The sequence below is a fragment of the Centropristis striata genome, chromosome 5 (assembly GCF_030273125.1).
Source record: "Centropristis striata isolate RG_2023a ecotype Rhode Island chromosome 5, C.striata_1.0, whole genome shotgun sequence".
In the NCBI taxonomy this organism is placed as follows: Eukaryota; Metazoa; Chordata; class Actinopteri; order Perciformes; family Serranidae; genus Centropristis; species Centropristis striata.
Window position 1 is genome coordinate 9,289,990 of NC_081521.1, and position 23,545 is coordinate 9,313,534.

The following is a 23,545-nucleotide window of genomic DNA, read 5'->3' on the forward strand; positions in this document are numbered from 1 at the left end:
TTAATGCACGGTATGTCAACCGTAATAAATCTTGTTTATGTCAAACTGTGATATAATAAAATGACATAGGGGGAGGGAACCCCTGTCTGACATGATAAACGAGACTGCCTACAGACTTAAAAACCAACCAAACCACTTTATGTTGTCCATAAAAAGAAAAGACAAGCTGTACGTCCGTATAAGAACTGCATGAAGAAATTGGTTTTCTCAAGCCATATCAACATACCATAATAGCTGGGCTTCCAGGAGACAACTATGGTGTCAGATTTGGGGTTTTTCTCTTTTACAAACTTAACCTTCACATCGTTTGGTGCTTGGACATAGTGCTGACAGATTTTAGGGTCTTCTACTCCCAGCAACTCAAAACATGGCCAGGGAATACAACCTGAGGAGGAATAATACATAGAAGTGTCAATATTCTCAGTACATTGCGGATAACAGTCGGCATTCAATAGCCTACATTTCTGGATATGTAATATTAAAGCAAACATGTCCATTCAAAAGGCATAACTTTTATAGGATGTCTAGATCTACGATTACTGTCATCTGACTCCACCAAAAGGCACAATTTATTTATTTAAACGTGTCAACTGCAAATGAACTTTTTGAGTGTTCTGATTTAATTTTCAAAAATGTTTAAAATAATACAAAATGTATATGAAATTTGTTTCAACGCACATACTTAACCCATAAGAACCCACGGTGACAGCCATGTAACAAACACTTTAAATATTCTAGAACAGGGGTCTCAAACTCAAATTAAAGAATTACTAAAAAAAAAGACACAAAATGACAGAAAAAAACTAAATTACTTAAAAAGACACAAAATGCCAAAAAAGACACAAAATAACAGAAAAAAACTAAATTACTTAAAAAAGACACAAAATTACTAAAAAAAAACACTAAATTACTTAAAAAAGACACAAAATGACCAAAAAAAACTAAATTACTTAAAAAAAGACACAAAAAGACTAAAAAGAGACACAAAATGACAAAAAAAGACACAAATGACTGAAAAAACACTAAATTACTTAAAAAAGACACAAAATGACAGAAAAAAACTAAATTACTTAAAAAAGACACAAAATGACCAAAAAAGACACAGAATTACTTAAAAGAAAGACTCAAAATGACAGAAAAAAAACTAAATTACTTAAAAAAGACACAAAATTACTAAAAAAGAGACACAAAATGACCAAAAAACCCCCATCATAAATATGTTCTGTGTGGTTCACTTGGTCTGTGATATATCCCCCATAACTTTCCTTTATGGATAACTGGGTCTGGGTTCTTATGGGTTAATATTGAAAGGAGTTTACCATTCATTAATAATGATTAACAATTTTTTCTGTTGAAAAAAGGCCTCTTAAGACTGCTTATGGACATGATTACTATTGGTAATTTCTCCCATTCAGATTCCCTGTCCATACGAATGGAAAGAAAAAAACCCACATATTAAAATATTTGGTTCAAATCTTCTATTTGTTAGTGATTATCAAGTGCCCTTATAGTGAAATCCACCATTAAAATCATTAGAATATTGTTTGTGTGTTTTGAACTTCAGCCATGACTTAAAGATAATGATATTTTCATGTTATAACCTGATATATAGCATTAGCCCGCTACCGTTAGCCCGCTAGCTTGCTAGCTCATATCAAGGTCAAGTTTATTTCTAGAGCACATTATACACAACCAAGGTTGACCAAAGTGTTTTACATAAATGAATAACAACAAAAAATCCAAGAGACACATAAATGTATAACAATATCAATCACATTGCAGTAAAACAAATCAAATAAATGAATGATACACGTTTTAGTTGGTCTCTCTCAACGGCACCGAGTTGGTCTTGGTCTTGCTAGCCCGCTAACGTTAGCATGCTATCCATCACGGCTAACATTAACACACTATCAATCGGCCACTAACGTATCACGCTATGATTGTTATAATGTTAAAACATGAATTTATCATTATCATGAAATAATGTGATAATATCACACGTGTGTCCAGATGTGTGCATCACTTTTAAGTGTCCTCTGGAAACACTTCGGTTGTGTTGTGGTCTTTGCAGCGTTTTCTAAATGCTGCGCTTGTGTTGTCAAATTGATGAAGATGTTTTCTCAATTTGCTTGTGTTTTGTGTATTTGCATGTGTTTTGTTAAGCTGCAGCACTGTGAGCTCTCAGGGCCACCGTAAGTACAGCCTTACAGAGCCCACACTCACAATGCTACTATGCTATGCTAATGTTCAGCAGGACAATTGTACCTGCTTAATTTACATTTACCTGTCTGTAACATGCTAACATTTGATACTAAGTACCAAACACAAAAGCTAAAGCATCCATGAAAATAAAGTATTTAACAAACTAAAATTTTGACTTGAGCATCTAGGTCAGACCCGACCCGTTGGCTGTCCTTGTCCGGCCCTCGTGAGGCTACCCAGAAATTAGAAATCAATATAACCACAGTGCTTTTATTTTGAAAAAAAAATAGCAAACATTAGCATTAGCACTAGAGCTAACAAGCACTTTTACTATAGTTAAGACAACAAATATAGCCACTAATATGTATGACAGAATAAAATAAACTTTAGCCTTTTTGATACTTTATATCAACTTTATATGAATTACTACGCACTCGTTATTATTTACCGTTCGTTTTTTCAATTAACCGTTCTACCGGTTATTTCCTGTCACTAGCTTTCAAAATTAAAGCACCCGTTTTACATTGGACGGCACCTTTTCAAAATAAAAGCATCACAACATTGTAAAATACCTTGAAAATGTACAAACATGAAAAACAAGATATATAATACAAAAACAAATATAGGAGCCTTGCTAAAGGTCATTTACAGTTGTGTTTAAAATAAATGGAAAAGTGATATAGTGATTGGAGTATTTACTATTTTTTACTGCTATACTTGATTTACTCCACATTAACAGTCTTATCATAACATGTGTTCCTATCAGTAGCAGCTCAAAACCAGATAATTTACTATATTTTATAAAGCGATTACATTATTATTGAGCAGAATTCAGTTCAGAGTTTTGGTCCGGCCCCTGCAAACTTCGTGGTATTGGTCATGTGGCCCCTTGGGAAAATTAATTGCCCACCCCTGATCTAGGTAGTAAAGCTAGGTGAAAAGTAAATAGATAAGTTACACCTAGCTTGGCTAAAAATGATCGTGTGCTTTGTTGTCAGCGGCAACACTTTGGTTAACGTTTGACAAATATCTGACATATTTTTCCCATCTGTCATTAGAGAAGTCATAGGCCCAGAACAATAAGCATTTATTTATTGCGAGCAGAGTGATGACAATTGGTCACACCCTTTCTGTATTTGCTATTTAGGCTATGTTCACATACTAATAAAAAGAGCAAACAGTTTGCTATTTATAGCTTCAGGTTAAAGACACCCAGGATTATTATCACTGTTGCCAAAACATGTTCGTGTTATTAAGGTAGGCTTATAACTGCCTTTGATCCTTTATATGTTTGGTAATTTTCCATCACAGAATGCTACTGTACATGTAGGTAGCAAGGTTATAATAGTTCTGGATTTTTCATTAGTTTTAGTTTTTATTTCATTGTGATCTTTTTTTTTCAAATTCAGTTAGTTTTAATGAGTTTTTAGAGTGAGTTTGCTAGTTTTAATTTGTTTTTATTTTTGGAAAATGCTTAGTTTTAGTTGAGTTTTTATTTGTTTTAGTTTTTTGTAATTTGTTGGGTGCCAAATTTAAAAAAGTCACAATAAATGTTGCCTTTATTTCGTTTGTCTGATCCATCTCAGCCCCAATAAGTTAATTAAGTCATAAATACGAACCAGATAGATGAAATAGATTTCATATCAACCAAAAAGGTTTATGTATGAAAAAAGTTGACAAAGACGAAAAAGAAGGACATTTTCACTATAATTTTAGTTCGTTTTAGTTAGTTTTGTAACCACACAATACAGTTTCAGTTAGTTATCAGTTTTATTTAAAAACCCTCGTTTTTATTTTTATTTCAGCTTGTTTGAGTCACACTTACTTCCAAATGCTTTGATAGAGTTAAAACCCAGAGCCTTTTTGACATCACTTCTGGTTATTCTGCAATAATCACATCCAGGTCCTCCCTGCAGAGTAGAAATTCATAATGAATTAAACTTTTTGCATGCATATCAGATGTTATTTGCAAATCGTGTCATATTGTGCCTGGAGGAATAAAGGTTAGCTAATAAAAAACACAGCACAAAAAGAGACATATAATATGATTGGAGAAAACAGATTTTAAACCACATTAGATTAGATTCATGGTCTGTGTACATTCCCTGATCATTACAGGAACACTTATTAATATTTAATTTTCATTAAACTTGTTGGAAGGGTGGAGCATTGGCTAAGGATGAACCCTTTCACTGCTGGAGCCGATTTGAATCATGGATACAAGATTTTTTTCACCTTCGTCAGCAAAAAGAACATTTGTCCTTGACAGAAGCTCTTCCAAGTGCTCTTCTAGTTGAATTGTGTTGTCATTACCCAACTAGGAATTTTGTGTTCCCAGAATGTTCTGAGAACATCCCCACTGGTATAGCGGTCCCAGAATGTTCCCAGATGGTCATGAGGTGGAGTTCATGAAGATTTATGGGAATGTTATTTTGCAGTTTTTTAAGGAACATTCATGATGTTTTGCCAATGTTTAGGGCACCATATATAAGTTGAATATTACTATCGGTACATTCCCAAAATGTTCTGAGAACGTACCGAACTAGTGCAAAGAATGCCACCAGTGTTCCCAATATGTTCCTCGGTGGTCACAATGTGGAGTTCTTTCAAGGATATGGGGACATTATTTTGCAGGCTTTCAGGAAATAGGGGAGAAACCAGGCGGCAACCTCCAGGTATGAACACTGATGCAAACCAGGAAGTGCCTTTAACCCATTGAAGCCTGGAAAGTGGATACGTCGTTTTGTAGTAATTTCATATAAGCTCTCAAATACTTTTTGAATTTCATTTCTATCTGCTACAGAGGCTGAAAAATCTATTATTTAGTAGAAGCGTTGACACTTCTGTTGAATTTCCAGAAAAACTTCAGGTTTTAGGGGCTTATTTTAAAATCGCCCAGAGGTTTCACAGGCATTTTTAGGCGTCAGTGCCTTAAGCTGCATTCTATCAAAATTTCCCGCGGGGGGGGGGGGTGGGGGGTGTGGGGGGGGGGGGGTGCTGACGGTGGCTGCAAAAGCATTTTGGTCCATCCATTTAAGTACAAAAAGACTAAACTTCTCACTTTATTTATTTCCTCAGCATTTTTTAGAACAACTCTATGGTCTCAATCACTAGCAAAAATCTTCTTCAAGACAATTTCATGTTAGTAGTTATAATAAATGCCCCATTTAGAAGAAAATAGAAGATAAAGAATCATATGATTTGGGGCGTGGCTACCTTTGATTGACAGGTCACTAACAAGGCGAGCCGTCATCAGGAGAGAAGCAGAACAATGTGTATCCGTGGCAACGTGTCAATAAAGTTTTATATATATAAATATAAAAGGATGTTTAGCGGTTTGGTCTCATAACTTTGACCCTTTCACTGTATTTTCTCTTGATGACAGTTTATTTGAAAGTTTTCTTCAGTAAAAATGTCTTGTTCAGTGTTTGGTTGGACTAACAGACACTCCAAGGAGTCGCTGCTCAGTTTTCTGAGGTCAGTAATGTACATTTAGTTTTTTGCCAAAACTAACATCCCAGTTAATGCTCCAGTTAATGTTAACATGAATTAGCAGCAACTTCTCTCAGTCAAGATGGCGACGAGTGCAACGCTGAACTTGATGCTTCCAACAGGCCACAAACCAATGGATGACGCCACAGTCACTACGTCCATTTTTCATATACAGTCTATGGGAGTAGCCTATATGGTCCTCTTGGCTACTATTCAAGTCCTTCCATCACATTCTCAGAACATTTTCAAAATTAAATTTTTTTTTTGTAAAGTAAGCAGGGTTTGAACTTTTTTCATTCTTTACCCAATCATTTCAATGTGTACAAGCAAGATTTTCACCAGCCTTTGTACTGTAGAACAGTAGTTCTCAACCTTTTTGAGTCGCGACCCCCAATTTAACATGCATGTTGTCCGCGACCCCCACTCACTGAACAGAATCTCACATGCACAGTTCAGATCACCCAAAAAAGAAACAAAATGACCAAAAAAAGGAAACAAAATGACCAAGAAGACACTAAATGACCAAAAAAGACTCAAAATGACCAAAAAGACACAAAATGACACAAAAAAGAAAAAAATTACCTAAAAAGACACAAAATTACTAAAAAAAATACACAAAATTAAAAAAAAAAAATACACAAAATTACCAAAAAAAGGAAACAAACTTACCAAAAAAGACACAAATTGACCAGAAAATGATCAAAACAAGACACAAAATGACCAAAAAAAAAAGACCAAAAAGACTAAAACACATTAACACATGAACACTTTAACACAGTGGAGACAGAGCTGACTTCCAAAATGATTTGGCGACCCCCAGAAATCATCTAGCGACCCCAATTGGGGTCCCGACCCCAAGGTTGAGAACAGCTGCTGTAGGAGATGTGATCGGAGGACAGCAACAGCAGCTGTGTCGGGACCAAACAACTGTGACGTTAGTACTCACACTGTAGTACACACAGCTGCAGTATCAGTAGGAATGTGAGTAAGTCATTTCCACTGGGACACTGGGATTAATAAAGTACTTCTGAATCCAGCTGTTTCATGATTTGAAGTGGCTGGTTGTAAGCGGGCTCCGGCTGTCTCACAAGTTTGTCTCAGGTCACCATCCTCAAGTCCCAAGTTAAGTTTTTAGTCAAGGCTGACAAGCAGTGGTAGAATGAAATCAAGTACATTTACTCAAGTACTGTAGTTAAGTACAATTTTGAGGTACTTGTACGTTAGATAGATAGATAGATTACTTTATTCATCCCGGAAGGGAAATTCGGTTGTCACAGCAGTCCTGTATTCAAGTACAAGAAAATACAATAGAATAAAATACTGAGGTAGCATAAATAAAAACAACAATAGAAAAAAACACAGAATAGAACAAGGACACTAAAGGAGTTAAAAAAAGAACATCAGTTGGTAGGTTGGCAAGATGAAGGTAATTATAATTATATTGATGATATGATGGCAACAATGCTATAGTGACTAGACGGTATATAATAATAATAATAATAATAGTACAGTATATAATATATACAATATAATATGTAATAATAGATAATAAACAATATAAAAATAAAATGAAAAATATAAATAAAGTAATTATAAGTAAAATAAAATAATATGATATATAATATATAATAATAGTAATAATAATAATAATAAATAAGGCCGGTAAGGCCGGTATAATAATAATAGTAGTATATTACAGTATATGGTAATAATAGTAATGGCAGCAACAGTATATATAATAATAATAATACTTGAGTATTTCCATTTCATGTAACTTTATACATCTACTCCACTACATTTAGAGGTAAATGTTCTTTATACTCCACTACATTTTGTTGGCAGCTTAAGTTATTTTTCAGGTCAAAATTTAACATAAAAACATGATACTTTTAAAGTGATTTGACATCGTTTTTATTTAAACCACATAAAAGTATGTTAAATATTTTAAATGAACCCTATCTTTTCAAAATTAAAACACTGCTCACATAGATTCATCAATAATAATAATAATCCATTAATATATCTGAAAATATACAAAACAATCGAGTGGGTTCAATTGAGTATAACGAGTACTTTTACTTAAGTACATTTTAATGCTGATACTTTTGTACTTTTACTTCAGTAAGTTTTGAATGCAGGACTTTTACTGTAGTGGAGTCATTTCACAGTGTGTTATTAGTACTTTTACTGAAGTAAAGGGTCTGAATACTTTTTCCACCACTGTTGACAAGTCCCAAGTCTTAAACTTTTAGTTTTGACTAAACAGGTCAAAATGCACTCTTTCCCAAATGTAATGCCATTTTAACAACAGAGTGTTAATATAGAACAAAGTATTTGTTAAAACAACAACAACAGCTGACATTGAACTTCCATAGCATGCTGCAAAAAAGGTGTGTCTAAAAATAAGATAAAACAGTAAATCTGAGGGAAATGATCTTGCTGCATGGACAGATAATTTACCTTTTTTTTTATTTTATATTATTATAATTTAACAGCACCCACACTGCAAAAACCAACTGACAAAAAATGACAAAAAACAACTAGAATAAAGCAAATACATGTTTGAAACACGTAAAATTATCTGCCAGTGCAGTAAGTCACTTTTCTTTGTAAGAATTCTTTAAATAAGTAAACAAACAAACATCTAAGCAGTGGAAAAAACAGTGATGTCTTAAAATAAGACCAAAAGTACTAATTTTGAGCAATTGTGGCTTGAAAAGCCCAACTGTAGTAACATTAAAATAAGCCAGAAATACTTAAACTAGCACATTTTTTTTCTCACTTCAGTATCTGTGAAGCATGTTGAACGCTTAAATAAGAAATTAACTCTTAAAACAAGATCAATTAAAGCTGCAAGCAGCGATGAACTGGCCCGAGCAGAGTGACCTGATGATTATTTGTTTCTTACCAAGATTTTAAAAAAAAAACGTCTTTTTTTTTGTGATTTTACTTCTTTTGTTTGTGTTTTTTTTGTTGTTATTTTACGTCTTTTGTTTTTCTTTTTTGGTCATTTTACTTTTTTATGTCTTTTTTGTGTGTTTTTGTCTTTTTTTGTGTCTTTTGTGTCTTTTATTGGTCTTTTTGTGTCTTTTTAGTGTCTTTTTTGTCTTCTTTTTGGTCTTTTATTGGTCTTTTTGTGTCTTTTTAGTGTCTTTTTTGTCTTCTTGTGTGTCTTATTTGTGTCTTTTTTTGTCTTTTTTGTGTCTTTTTTTGGTCATTTTGTGTCTTTTTACATCTTCTTTTGGTCATTTTGTGACCAAAAAATGTACAAAAGAGATAAAATTAAAGCTGCCAGCATCAATGAACTGGCCCGAGCAGAGTGACCTGACAATTATTTGTTTCTTACCAAGATAAAAAAACATGTGTCTTTTTTTGTCTTGTATAGTTGATAAAACCAGTCATTTTGTAACAAAAATGAGTAAATAACCTCTTCACAGGGATTTCAGTCTGGTGTAAAGACTTGTTTTTAGGATTGACATTGTGAGCTTTTTCATGCTTTTCAGTCTATTCAACTGTTGAATATGGTGAGTTTTTACCTCAAATATTGGCTCCAGTTGAGAGTTTTAGTTGCATGTAGTTTAAATGATATTTCAAAAGCATTTTCTACCACCAGTATCTACCCACAGATACTGAAATTAGGAAAAAAAACGTGCCAGTTTAAGTATTTCTGGCTTATTTTAATGTTACTACAGTTGGGCTTTTCAAGCCACAATTGCTCAAAATTTTTATTTTTGGTCTTTTTTTAAGACATCATTGTTTTTTCCACTGCTTAGATGTTTGTTTACTTATTTAAGAAAAATGACTTACTGCACTGGCAGATAATTTTACTTGTTTCAAACATGTATTTGCTTAATTCTAGTTGTTTTTTGTCATTTTTTGTCAGTTGCTTTTTTGCAGTGTGGGTGCTGTTAAATTATAATAATATAAAATAAGAAAAGGCAACACAAGATACACTGCAAATTATTTGTTTCTTACCAAGATTAAAAAAACAACAACTTAGATTTAGAAGTGTTAGATAATTTATCTTCTTTTAAGAGTTAATTTCTTATTTTAAGTGTTCAACATGCTTATTTCTAGATTTAATAATCTTAATTTAAGAAATCTTGTCAAGGTAAATTATCTGTGCATGCAGCAAGATCATTTCCCCTCAGATTTAGTGTTTTTATCTTGTTTTTAGACTAAACACCTTTTTTGCAGTGTACATAGTGTGACTTGGGGTAAGGAAGTCTGTCAGGTATTTTTAAGTCAACAGGCTCATGTCACGAGGCTTTGGTGTGAAATCCAAGTCGAGTTGCACATCTTTTCAAGTCTATATTTGTGATTTGAGTCTGACTCAAGTCATGTGACTCACCTGTGCTATTTTTTTTGTTGTTTTTTTTTGTTTGTATGTTTGTTTTTTGTTTCGTAATAAAATAAAAGGGGACTACAGATGAAAACTAGCCTTCTGGCTAACTCTGGCTTTTTTAACCATGTGTAATCATGTGTTTTATGAAATTGAATAAAAAATAACAAAGTCTCTATGAGAGTGACAGATCTCAGCTCTCTGTTTCACGGTTTGACCATCTGACAAACACTGAAACACACTGAAGCCTTAAAAACTGCACATGTATTTTGTGTGAAGCCTTTGCTCTGTTTCTATTTAAATCTATATGAGCATGTGATTTGATATCATTTTGTTTTTGTGTTTTATTCCCTCCTTTTTTCTCATTGTTCTTTTGTTCTATTTTCATTGTCTGTGTTGTAAAAGAAACCCAAGAGGAATGTCCATGATGTCGAGCCAAGTTCTAAGCAAGAAAGATCAGTGGTTAAGGAGAACAATGAACCGAAGTCAAATAAATCAAATGTTAAAACAATATGGCTCTGTTCCTGAATGTCCCCAGGAGCTGCTGCTGCTTCACAGCCGAATCAAATCAGCAAGAAAAACATATGAAATTCAGAATAAATCTTATTAGCATGGAAGAGGCACACACGTATACTGTTAGCGACCTGCCCTGCAGGTTTACAGACCAGGACTCCACTACCAGGTGGAGAAAATTAGAGAGGAAGAAATACTGCCAGAGGCAAGAAAGACGAGTAGTGCATACGTGTGTATGTGTGTGTGTGTGTGTGTGTTCTTGTACTTCCTGCATAGTGAGGACCACAACACATTTTTACCAACACCAACAGAGTGAGGACATTTTCGCAAAGTGAGGACATTTCGGCCGGTCCTCACTTCTTTAAAGGCTTTTTTTTTTTTAGATTTCAGACTTTGTTTTAAGGGTTAAAGGTTACATGATAATGATAATTAACTGAAACTGTATTGTGTGGTTACAAAACGAACTAAAATTATAGTGAAAATGTCCTTCGTTTTTGTCTTTGTCAGCTTTTTTCATACATAATGAAGATGGATAAGACAAAGGAAATAAAGGCAAAATTTACTGTGACCTCTTTTAATCTCCCACCCAACAAATACCCCATTACAAAAAACTAAAACTAATAAAAACTAAACTAAAACCAAAGCATTTAAAAAAAAAACAACAAAAAAACTAAACTTAAACTAGCAAACTCACTCTAAAAACTAAGTTAAACTTACTGAATTTGAAAACAAAAATTCCCAACAAAATTAAAACTAAAACTAATGAAAAAAACAAACTATTATAACCTTGCAAGGGAATTCACCATTCCAATGAGGGCCCTCACAAAGATAGAAGTACAAGAATGTGTGTGTGTGTGTGTGTGTGTGTGTGCACAATGCACTTAAACTGTCAGCTTTAGAAATGGCTGTCAGAATGTCTCTGTAGCCTTAAACACTCCTTTGCACGCAAGCTGAAAACATAATCAGCGTTCTTAGCGTGCCCCGCGCTAATGAGACTTGATTAGCACGCTCATTATGTAGGTGGACTTTTCAATACGCACACAGGACACATGCTTTGGACTGCAACACTTACGTTCGAAGTCTAAGTACAATGAGTTGATTTGAAGTTTGATGTTTGTTTGTTTTTGCATAATAATAGAAATAACAACAAAAGGAAGGTGCAAGGTAGCGGCAAGGAACCCAAAAGGGCTCATACATATGTAATACAGGCCTCTATCTATATTAACATTCACAAGTTAGATTAAAAACAAGTAACTATGAAATAGAAAGAGAAATAATTACTCTAAAGATAAAGATAAATTATAATAATATTAGAAAGTAAAATAAAACAAAAGTGTGTGCAAAAAAGGTGTTTAGTCTAAAAACAAGATAAAAACACTAAATCTGAGGGAAATGATCTTGCTGCATGGACAGATAATTTACCTTGACAAGATTTCTTACATTAAGATTGTTAAATCTAGAAATAAGCATGTTGTATCTTAAAATAAGTAATTGACTCTTAAAACAAGATAAATGATCTAACACTTCTACATCTAAAGTTTTTTTTATCTTGGTAAGAAACAAATAATTGTCAGGTCACTCTGCTCGGGCCAGTTCATCGCTGCTGGCAGCTTTAATTTTATCTCTTTTGTACATTTTTTGGTCACAAAATGACAAAAAAAAAGACACAAAAAGACACAAAAGAAGACAAAAAAAGACAAAAAAAGACAAAAAGACACAAAAAAGACATAAAAAGTAAAATGACCAAAAAAGAAAAACAAAGGACGTAAAATAACAAAAAAAACCCCACACAAACAAAAGACGTAAAATCATAACGTAAAACCACCCCCAAAAAAAGACGTTTTTAAAAAAAATCTTTATAAGAAACAAATAATCATCAGGTCACTCTGCTCGGGCCAGTTCATCGCTGCTGGCAGCTTTAATTTATCTTGTTTTAAGAGTTAAGTTCGTATTTTAAGTGAACAACCTTGTTTCAAACATGTATTTGCTTAATTCTAGTTGTTTTTTTGTCATTTTTTGTCAGTTGGTTTTTGCAGTGTGGGTGCTGTTAAATTATAATAATATAAAATAAAAAAGGCAACACAAGATACACTGCAAATTATTTGTTTCTTACGAAGATTAAAAAAAAAGACTTAGATTTAGAAGTATTAGATAATTTATCTTGTTTGAAGAGTTAATTTCTTATTTTAAGCGTTCAACATGCTTATTTCTAGATTTAATAATCTTAATTTAAGAAATCTTGTCAAGGTAAATTATCTGTCCATGCAGCGAGATCATTTCCCTCAGATTTAGTGTTTTTATCTTGTTTTTAGACATACCTTTTTTTGCAGTGCATACTTAAAAATAAAAATGCATATTTGGTATATATTGATCTGAAAAGTTGTCATTATGTTGAGTTTTTGGAAAAGGGGAGCAGAAGGATCTAGTGGGTTTGAAAATGTGGCAGATCCTTTCTGAACTAGATAAATACTGTGGAGGTTGGAGGCCCAACCCAATAATGTTGTAGTATATAAGATATGGATAAATCAAGCTGTAATATAAAGTCAGTAAGATTTGAATGAGTGAACCTTTATGAGAGAAATTTAAGACAGAACCTGAGAAGGTCAACTAACAGTGTGTGTCAGTCAAAGGGGATGGCTGTGTAACACAGTAGTTCTCAACCTTTTTGAGTCGCGACCCCCAATTTAACATGCACTGAACACAATCTCACACGCACAGTTCAGATCACCCAAAAAAGGAAACAAAATAACCAAAAAAAGGAAACAAAATGACCAAAAAAGACACAAAATGACCAAAAAAGACACAAAATGAAGCAAAAAAGGACTCAAATTAACCACAAAATGACAACAAACGACCACAAAACGACACAAAATGGCCCTAAAAAGAAACAAAATGACCAAAAAAGAAACAAAATGACCAAAAAAGACACAAATTGACCACAAAATGATCAAAAGAGACACAAAATGACCAAAAAAGACACAAAATGACCAGAAAAGACACAAAATGACCAAAAAAGAAACAAAATCACCAGAAAGACACAAAATGACCACAAAATGATCAAAACAAGACACGAAATGACCAAAAAAGACACAAATTGACCACAAAATGATCAAAAAAGACACAAAATTACCAAAAAAGACACAAAATGACCAGAAAATGATCAAAACAAGACACAAAAAAAGACACAAAATTACCAAAAAAAAGGCATTAAGTGACCCTAAAGACTAAAACACATTAACACATGAACACTTTAACACAGTGGAGACAGAGCTGACTTCCAGAATGATTTGGCGACCCCTAGAAATCATCTAGCGACCCCAATTGGGGTCCCGACCCCAAGGTTGAGAATAGCTGGTGTAACACACACTAACATTAGCTCATGTTGACAGCCTCACATTCTTCCTCTCTCCATTTACCCTTGATGACGTAAACAAGCCTCTGCCAGAAGCTGAAAACAGAGCAGCACTGCAAAAACTGAAATCCAAGTAAGATGAAACATCTCAGATCAAAGGGGATATATGCTTATTTTTTGTCTGATAAGATAGTTCTTCTTAGTTAGCAGTTTTTATTTGAGACTGTTTCACTTGTTTGATATAAAGATTCCACGGCTTTTGCCTTATTTCAAGAATTTTAAGAAAAATATTCTACATACAGATACAAATATTTGTAGCTGTATCAAGAAAAGTACCCTAGTTTTTAGTCTGACTTTGCTGGTTTCAGGAAATATAATGTAATATATATTATCTGAAAAATATAATAATATAATTCATTAGAATCAAGAAAAATGCACTTGTTATTAGTTGGAATACACTATTTGTGCGTTCATTGAGATTAGATATTTTTACTTGTTTTGGAAAGTCTTGACCAACCAGATTTTCTTGTTCCATTGGCAGATAATTTAGCTATTTTTAAGCAAAATACACCTAATTTTTGTACTTTTTCCCCCTTATAGAACCTGATAATGTAATAAATTCCCGATAATGTAATAACCCCGATAATGTAATAAAAATCTGCACTTGAGTCCATTGAAAATGTAATAAAACCTGATAATGTAATAACTTCCCGATAATGTAATAAATTGAATTTCCCAATAACGTAATACACTTTTTTTTTTACCAATAATGTAATAAAGTATAACATTAATGGAAGGTTTTTGATCAAATCAAAGATGGCGGAAAATCCAATATGGCCGAAAAACCCCATTGAGGATGCATTGGACTGGGATTGGCCCAAGGGTTCCAGTGATACATCCTTTGTAAAAAAAACGGATGAACGGGTCAAAAGTTACTAAACATTCAACTTTGACCTGTTGGTGGCGCTAGAGCTCTTGAGCTAGAGTTGATACACAGTATCACCACTTGAACTCAAATAAAGGGTGGTCTGCTGTTAAATTATTACAACATTGGGGAAGTATTACATTATCAGGACTTGCAAAATGAAGGCTAACCTAATAATGTAATAACCTCCCATTAATGTTATACTTTATTGCAGCTATTCTCAACCTTGGGGTCGGGACCCCAATTGGGGTCGCGAGATGATTTCTGGCGGTCGCCAAATAATTTTGGAAGTCAGCTCTGTCTCCACGGTGTTAAAGTGTTCATGTGTTAATGCGTTTTAGTCTTTTTGGTCACTTAATGCCTTTTTTTGTGGTCAAGTTGTCTTTTTTGGTAATTTTGTTTCTTTTTTGGGTAATTTTGTGTCTTTTTTTGGTCATTTTGTGTCTTTTTTGGTCATTTTGTGTCTTTTCTGGTCATTTTGTGTCTGTTTTGGTCATTTTGTGTCTTTTTTGATCATTTTGTGGTCAATTTGTGTCTTTTTTGGTCATTTTGTTTCCTTTTTGGTCATTTTGTTTCTTTTTTTGGGTGATCTGAACTGTGCGTGTGAGATTGTGTTCAGCGAGCAGGGGTCGCGGACAACATGCATGTTAAATTGGGGGTCACGACTCAAAAAGGTTGAGAACTACTGCTTTGTTGAACCTGGTCTCACAGGAATCTGTGAAATAGCCACGGATTTGCTTAACTCAAAATCCGTGGAATAGCCACAGAATCACTCAAATTTCCGTGAAACTGACACGGATTTCGCTACAATGCAAGTTAATGACAGTCATATCCCGTGGCTATTCCATGGATATTTTTTCCTATTGGTTTGTTCCAAGTCACGTGACTTTCAAGGTCCCAGCAGTCAGAACAAAAAACATGGCGGACAGTTCTCTCATTTTTAGTGAAAAAAATCAATATTTTGACTTAGTTTCTGCATAAAAATGAATTTTGATCACATTTCTAGCGAGAAATATATGTTTTATTTTCTAAATATTCACTCAGTGAATGTACATAATCACTTTGTATGTTGGAATAGCCACGGGATATGACTGTCATTAACTTGCATTGTAGTGAAATCCGTGTCAGTTTCACGGAAATTTGAGTGATTCCGTGGCTATTCCACGGATTTTGAGTAAAGCGAATCTGTGGCTATTTCACGGATTCCTGTGAGACCATGTTGACTTTATTACATTATTGGTAAAAAGTTTATTACATTATTGGGAAATGCACTTTATTACATTATTGGGAAATGCACTTTATTACATTATCGGGAAGTTATTACATTATCAGGTTTTATTACATTATCTATGGACTCAAGTGCAGATTTTTATTACATTATCAGGGTTATTACATTATCAGGTTCTACAAGGGGAAAAAAGTACAAAAATTAGGTGTATTTTGCTTAAAAATAGCTAAATTATCTGCCAATGGAACAAGAAAATCTGGTTGGTCAAGACTTTCCAAAACAAGTAAAAATATCTAATCTCAATGAACGCACAAATACCTTAGTGTATTCCAACTCATAACAACTTCATTTTATTTAATTAATTTATTACATTATCAGGTTCTACAGCCCTGTTTTTGAGAGCTGACTTTTTGCAGTGAGCACGGCTCCAACCTGCGATTCCACCATAACTTCTTTTGCTTGGAGCTATTTTTTCTCAAAGCATGTGTACAATTATTCTGACATCTCACAGAGAAGTGAAGTACATCCATCCAGGCCAGAACATGTTCAACTGCGTTCAAATCTGCAAAAGTGTCCTCTTAGATACCCCAGTGGGAAAGTGTCCACTCAGCTGCCCTTCCACTGAAGAAAACAAGGTGCAGGCCACGAATACACTGCAAAAAATATGAAGCTTACCAGGTATTTTCTTCTTATATCTAGCAATAGTATCTTAATTATCTTGTTTTGAGTATAATTCACCTCCTGACAATAGCTTCATGTGCTTATTTTAAGAACATGTGTCTTTTTTGTCTTGTATAGTTGATAAAACCTAAAAAAAGTCATTTTGTAACAAAAATTTGTGAATAACCTCTTCACAGGGATTTCAGTCTTGTGTAAAGACTTCTCTTTAGGATTGACATTGTGAGCTTTGTCATGCTTTTCAATCTATTCAACTGTTGAATATGGTGAGTTTTTACCTTAAAATATTGGTTCCAGTTGACAGTTTTAGTTACATTTAGTTTAAATGCTATTTCAAAAGCATTTTCTACCACCAGTATCTACCCATAGATACTGAAATGAGAAAAAAAACATGCTAGTTTCAAGTATTTCTGTCTTATTTTAATGTTACTACAGTTGGGCTTTTCAAGCCACAATTGCTCAGAATTAGTATTTTTGGTCTTATTTTAAGACATCACTGTTTTTTCCACTGCTTACAAAGAAAAATTACTTTTAATTTTACTTGTTTCAAACATGTATTTGCTTTATTCTAGTTGTTTTTTGTCATTTTTTGTCAGTTGGTTTTTGCAGTGTGGGGGCTGTTAAATTATAATAATATAAAATAAAAAAGGCAACACAAGATACACTGCAGATTATTTGTTTCTTACCAAGATAAAAAAAACAACTTAGATTTAGAAGTGTTAGATATTGTATCTTGTTTTAAGAGTTAATTTCTTATTAGTCTTATAGTGTTCAACATGCTTATTTCTAGATTTAATAATCTCAATTTAAGAAATATTTTCAAGTGAAATTATCTGTCCATGCAGCAAGATCATTTCCCTCAGATTTAGTGTTTTTATCTTGTTTTTAGACACACCTTTTTTGCAGTGTACAAAGATATACACCGTTACAATATTTCGTCTGATACTGAAGCAGAATTAACTTTCTGTCAGTACTGCTGTGTCAGGGAAAGTGTTACTTTCTGCATGTCACATGCATAGAGGTTTTTAAAAATAAACCTCCATGTTTGTTGTCCGCGACCCCCGCTCACTGAACACAATCTCACACGCACAGTTCAGATCACCCAAAAAAGAAACAAAATGACCAAAAGACACAAAATGACCAGAAAAGACACAAAATGACCAAAAAAGACACAAAATGACCCCAAAAAAGACACAAAATGACCAAAATAAGAAACAAAATTACCAAAAAGACACAAAATGACTAAAAAAAGACACAGAATGACCAAAAAAGACACAAAAGACCTATAAAAGACACAAAATGACCAAAAAAAAGACACAAAATGACCAAAAAAAAGACACAAAATGACCCAAAAAAGTCACAAATTGACCACAAAATTATAAAAAAACAAAACAAAATGACCAAAAAAGATACAAATTGACCACAAAATGATCAAAAAAAGACACAAAAAAGACACAAAATGACCCAAAAACAAAGACATTAAGTGACCAAAAACACTAAAACACATTAACACATGAACACTTTAACACAGTGGAGACAGAGCTGACTTCCAAAATGATTTGGCGACCCCCAGAAATCATCTCACGACCCCAATTGGGGTCACGACCCCAAGGTTGAGAATAGCTGATCTAGCCTACGCTGTTGTAGTTTATGTTTATTTATTTTTTTCGGTTCGATAAGAAGAATTAAAAAAATGAAATGAAATGAAAAACATAATCATATGTTGAAAGCTGTGAAAGTAATATGTCCCAAGTGTCTGACCGCCCTGCAGCAGCTGAGGTCCCCCTGATTAGAAAAGTGCCTCACAATCCTGCTGTGTGGTGTAACTTCATGACGTTATTTGATGAAACGCCAGCAGGGACTGTGGAGTAGAATTGTCATGGTTTGGCATCGCTCATACATTAGTGTTTTAGTGTGCATGGCTGATTCATCGAAGAAACTGTTTAGTTTAATCTGTTGATTGGCAGCACTGGAGGAATGATGTGCTGCTAGCTATGCCCTTCTTGTTGTGTAATGCTTAAACATGAGCCTTCCATGTCAACATTTTATAGCTCTTTTATTGCTGAGATTTATGATCCACCTACTAGAACAGTAGGTTCTTAACTTTTTCACTCGGGACTCTTTAAATAAAAATGTCTTCCTGAGAAATCGCCTGTTCAACTAAACCAGCTATTCTCAACCTTGGGGTCGGGACCCCAATTGGGGTCGCGAGATGATTTCTGGGGGTCACCAAATCATTTTGGAAGTCAGCTCTGTCTCCACTGTGTTAAAGTGTTAGTCATTTTGTGTCTTTTTTTGGAAAATTTGTGTCTTTTTTTTGGTCATTTTGAGTCTTTTCTGGTCATTTTGTGTCTTTTGTTGATAATTGTGTGTCTTTTGTTGATAATTTTGTGTCTTTTCTGGTCACTTTGTTTCTTTTTAGGGCCATTTTGTGGTCATTTGTTGTCATTTTGTGGTTAATTTGAGTCCTTTTTTGCTTAATTTTATGTAATTTTGGTCAGAGAGATGTTGTTGTCTGCTTCATTATTTGTCCAAAATTTGTTGTACCAACAGAGTTTGTATGATCTGAACTGTTCAGTGAGCGGGGGTCGCGGACAACATGCATGTTAAATTGGGGGTCACGACTCAAAAAGGTTGAGAACTACTGAACTAAACAGAGATTCTCACATAAAACATGCACAAATGTAAAACAATTGTTTGTTGTCAACAAAGAACAGATGAAGTCAGATTAAAACACACACAAAGGGAACGTGACTTCATTCTCTGGTCAGGACACCATTACTCCACCATAGGGCTGGCCGATATATCGATATTTTTTTTTATATCGATATATTTTTAAACGTGATATGGATTTAGACCATATCGCATATATCGATATAGTTCAATTTGTTTTTCTTTATATATATATAAATGCTGCGCTTACAAGGGTTTGTCATATTTAGTTATTTTGTAATGTTCGTTATCCTTTTCTCACATAAATATATTTACTTCAGAAAAAGATTGGCCTATTTTATTTCATAGGCTATTTTATTAAGATATTTTTTTATTTAAATGTGCACTTTATTGAGCTTTGATTTTTAAAAAAGGTTTATTAAATGCCCCATCTTATTCCCTTTGAATTTCATTTTAAAAAGTAGGGCTGGGCGATGTATCAATATAAAAAATATATGGATATATTTTTAAATGTGATATGGAATTAGACCATATCACATATATCGATATAGTTCAATTTTTTTCTTTACACACACACATATATATATATATATATATATATATATATATATATATATATATATATACACATACATATATATACATACATATATATACATATATATATACATATATATATATATACATACATATAGATATATACACACACATATATATATACACATATACACACACATATATATATATACACATATATACACACATACATACATATATATATACATATATATATATATACATATATATATATAAATGCTGCCCTTACTAGGGTTTGTCATATTTAGTTCTTTTGTAATGTTTGTTATTCTTTTCTCATAATATTTTTCATTCAGAAAAAGTTTGGCCTATTTTATTTCATAGGCTATTTTTATTAAGCTATTTTTTGTTTAAATATGCACTTTATTGAGCTTTATTGAGCTTTTCACTTAAATAAACGGTTTTAATAAAACTACTTGTAAAATCAACTTATAAAATCATCTTCTAATTCACAAGCAAAAATCAATAATGCCAAGAATATTCATAATAATGTTGCGTAACACGAAGGTATGTCTTCAGCCCTCTCAATCTGTTTACTCATGACCCTTCAGAGTTATGTTGCGACCCCATGGGGGGCCCTGACCCTGAGGTTGGGAACCACTGCTTTGATTGATGAGACTCAACCAAAGAATTATTTTCCTCTCTCCCTCACTCTCTTTCTCAAATTTTATCAGTCTAAATCAGGAAAAAAAATGCACAAGAAATGCACATGAACAAAGATTTGAAGCAAAACTGTCAGATTTATTTAAAACAGATTCACCCCTGCATAATATTGTATTATGATGTACTGCATAATTCATGAATTTTCTTTTTTTAAGTTTTTGGACACAATATATATCCCAACGAGCCAAAACCGCTGGCAAATCTGAGACTTGTGTTGAATTTACAAAACATTGCTTGAAGGCAATTAAGCAGCCAGTAATAATAAAAAGCAGCCAGTAAGATCAGATATGATGTGATTAATGCTTAATGTTCCCCAGACAAATACTGGATTTGGAAAAACTGCTTTCAGTTTTTCTGCTGCATCTACCAGGAACATCTTACAACATTTACTCAAACTTAACGCAATTATAACTCTGAGACAGTTTAAAACCATGATAACCAATAACTAAACTATGATAACCAATAACTAAACTATGATAACCAATAACTAAACTATGATAACCAATAACTCTGCCTTTCACTGCAACTGCTTTTGCATGTTTTTTCTGTACTCTGTTTTCCCTGTACTGTTTTGTGTTTTCTCTGTTCTGTAGTTTTGTTTTCTCTGTACTCTGTTTTGTATTTTCTCTTTTCTCCGTTTTATGTTTTCTCTGTAGTTTTGTGTTTTCTCTGTACTCTGTTTTGTATTTTCTCTTTTCTCCGTTTTATGTTTTCTCTGTACCGTTTTGTTTTTTCTGTACCGTTTTCTGTTTTCTCTGTACTCTTGTTTTGTTTTCTCTCTCCTCTGTTTTATGTTTTCTCTGTAGTTTTGCGTTTTCTCTGTATTCTGTTTTGTTTTCTGCTTTCTCTGTACTCTGTTTTGTTTTCTCTCTACTCTGTTTTATGTTTTCTCTGTAGTTTTGCGTTTTCTCTGTATTCTGTTTTATGTTTTCTCTTTTCTGTTTTCTCTGTACTCTCCACATCATTGTAAACGAGGGGTTGCCCTCAATGATTCCTCGAGAAATAAAAGGATAGGTGTAATGAAATGAAAAGGATATTTTTCCATTTTATCCTTCAACCCACAAACATTCAGATTAGTTTGCAGCAGCCAACAGCTCCTGCTGTCAACAGCAGCAGCTGGAGGAGAGGCAGAAGTGGTATATCTAAGGTCATGTTTTAGTAGTTTTCTTAAAAATTAATGAGAAAATTGGACTGGAAACCCCAAAATGAAACAAGAATACCAATATAGATACAATGTGGCTGCAACAGATCAGATGTAAGGCTGTTTATGTGTTAACACAGTGACATGAAGCATACACAGAAACTTGTGTAAACACACAGCAGGATGAAAAGCCGGTTTACCTGTCGGATACAGTCCAGGGAGCAGTCCTGAGGGCTGACGGCTGTGACATCATCTTGAGCCCAGAGCGGCTGCCCTAACGCCAGGAGCTGGTACAAAAGGAAAGCCTTCCACATGCTGCTACAGTCAACGGGACATGGTCCAACTGGGAGCCCCGGATTTCAAAACCCAATGACAAAAAACTCACAACGGGTGGTCTAAATGTCCGCAAGAAGCCGACACTCGGGGAGGAAGAGAGAAATCTAGTGTTGAAGTGTCCTGGGTGGTGCGTGAGAGTGAGTGACAGCAACTGAGGAGCAGAAAAAGACGGGGAGGGGAGTGGTGTCTTCAGGCTACAGGCGGAGGTGCGGCCAGCCAGCCAGCCAGCTCTCTGTGCATGTTTTAACGGTAACGCTGCCAGACTAGTTCATTTGTGGCTGCAGGAGCAGGAGGCACAGAGCAGGTTTACAGTCAGCAGCCAGAAGAAAGCAGGCTCACATTCCAGGTAAACACACACAGGAATGGTAAACAGCTTTTCAACAAGAGAAGCAACCAAGTGTTGAATACAATTCATCTTCAGCCCAGTGAGTCATAGCCAGATTCTCTTTATTAAGCATAGATGCTACATGTTTATGAGCTATACACATGTGAAGGTGGGGTTGTTTTCACAGGAAACATTTTATTTATTATTACATTTGGGAAAGATAGTGAATCATTAGTTTATCAAATCTTGATAAAGAACTGATGGAATACACTACCGGTCAAAAGTTTTAGAACACACCAACTTTTCGAGAATTTAATTGAAAATTATGCAGTTTAATGTCTCAGTGTACTCTGAAATTAATGCACATTTACAACATTTAGAATTCTTTATTGAGCATGGTAGTGTTTTGAAAGTTAAAAAAAGATTCAAAATCACATTTTATGTTGGACTAAAGGACTAAAAAAAGACACAAAATGACCAAAAAAAGACACAAAATGACTTACAAAGACATGAAAAGAATTCAAAAATGGACAAAATAGCCCAAGACTCCATAGAGTTAAGTTGTTAACCCATTTCTTGTTCCCTGAAAAAGGCCTACTTGTATAATTCTGAAATGTACATTATTTTTCAGTTTTGGTTAAGCTTACCTTTTTTTATTTACCTCTGGCAGTTCACCACTTACCTTTGTACCCTTTCAAGCTGTTCATTTGACTTGAACTGCTTGAATTTCAATAAAAAACTGGAAAAATTGGGGTGTTCTAAAACTTTTGACCAGTAGTGTATGTTATAATAGAGTAAAATAAGATGGGGAAATTTACAACAAAACAACAAAAGTTTGCATGGAGGATTCCATCGAGGCTGGAGGAGATTTCTGTTTCACCGGATCTGAAAAACAGACAAAATACAAAGTTAGGAGTCTGACAAACAGTTGGAAAGTTGGAAACTCCATGCATAACATTGAGATGTGTAATTGTAATCAACGTGTGAACGCGGCGCTGACTGTTTTCCTTGGCATGTTGTGGATTCAACATGTCATTAGTGCAGTGATTGATTTGCTCCCTCCAGTGGAAAGCATGTT

General features: G+C 33.9%; 2 protein-coding genes across 2 annotated transcripts in view; both read right to left on the reverse strand.

Moving 5' to 3' along the window:
- si:ch211-207e14.4 (interleukin-17 receptor D) overlaps positions 1-22,965 on the reverse strand; it is a 34,647-nt gene extending 11,682 nt beyond the window's left edge. The window contains exons 1-3 of the mRNA XM_059333469.1: positions 22,007-22,965; positions 4,028-4,112; positions 227-385 (exon numbers count right to left, since the gene is read on the reverse strand). Coding sequence (XP_059189452.1) covers positions 227-385; positions 4,028-4,112; positions 22,007-22,120 — 358 coding nt within the window. The 5' untranslated portion in view covers positions 22,121-22,965. The remainder of the gene's footprint in view (positions 1-226; positions 386-4,027; positions 4,113-22,006) is intronic.
- Positions 22,966-23,054: 89 nt separating this feature from the next.
- fam50a (family with sequence similarity 50 member A) overlaps positions 23,055-23,545 on the reverse strand; it is a 29,452-nt gene continuing 28,961 nt past the window's right edge. The window contains exon 13 of the mRNA XM_059333468.1: positions 23,055-23,352. Coding sequence (XP_059189451.1) covers positions 23,344-23,352 — 9 coding nt within the window. The 3' untranslated portion in view covers positions 23,055-23,343. The remainder of the gene's footprint in view (positions 23,353-23,545) is intronic.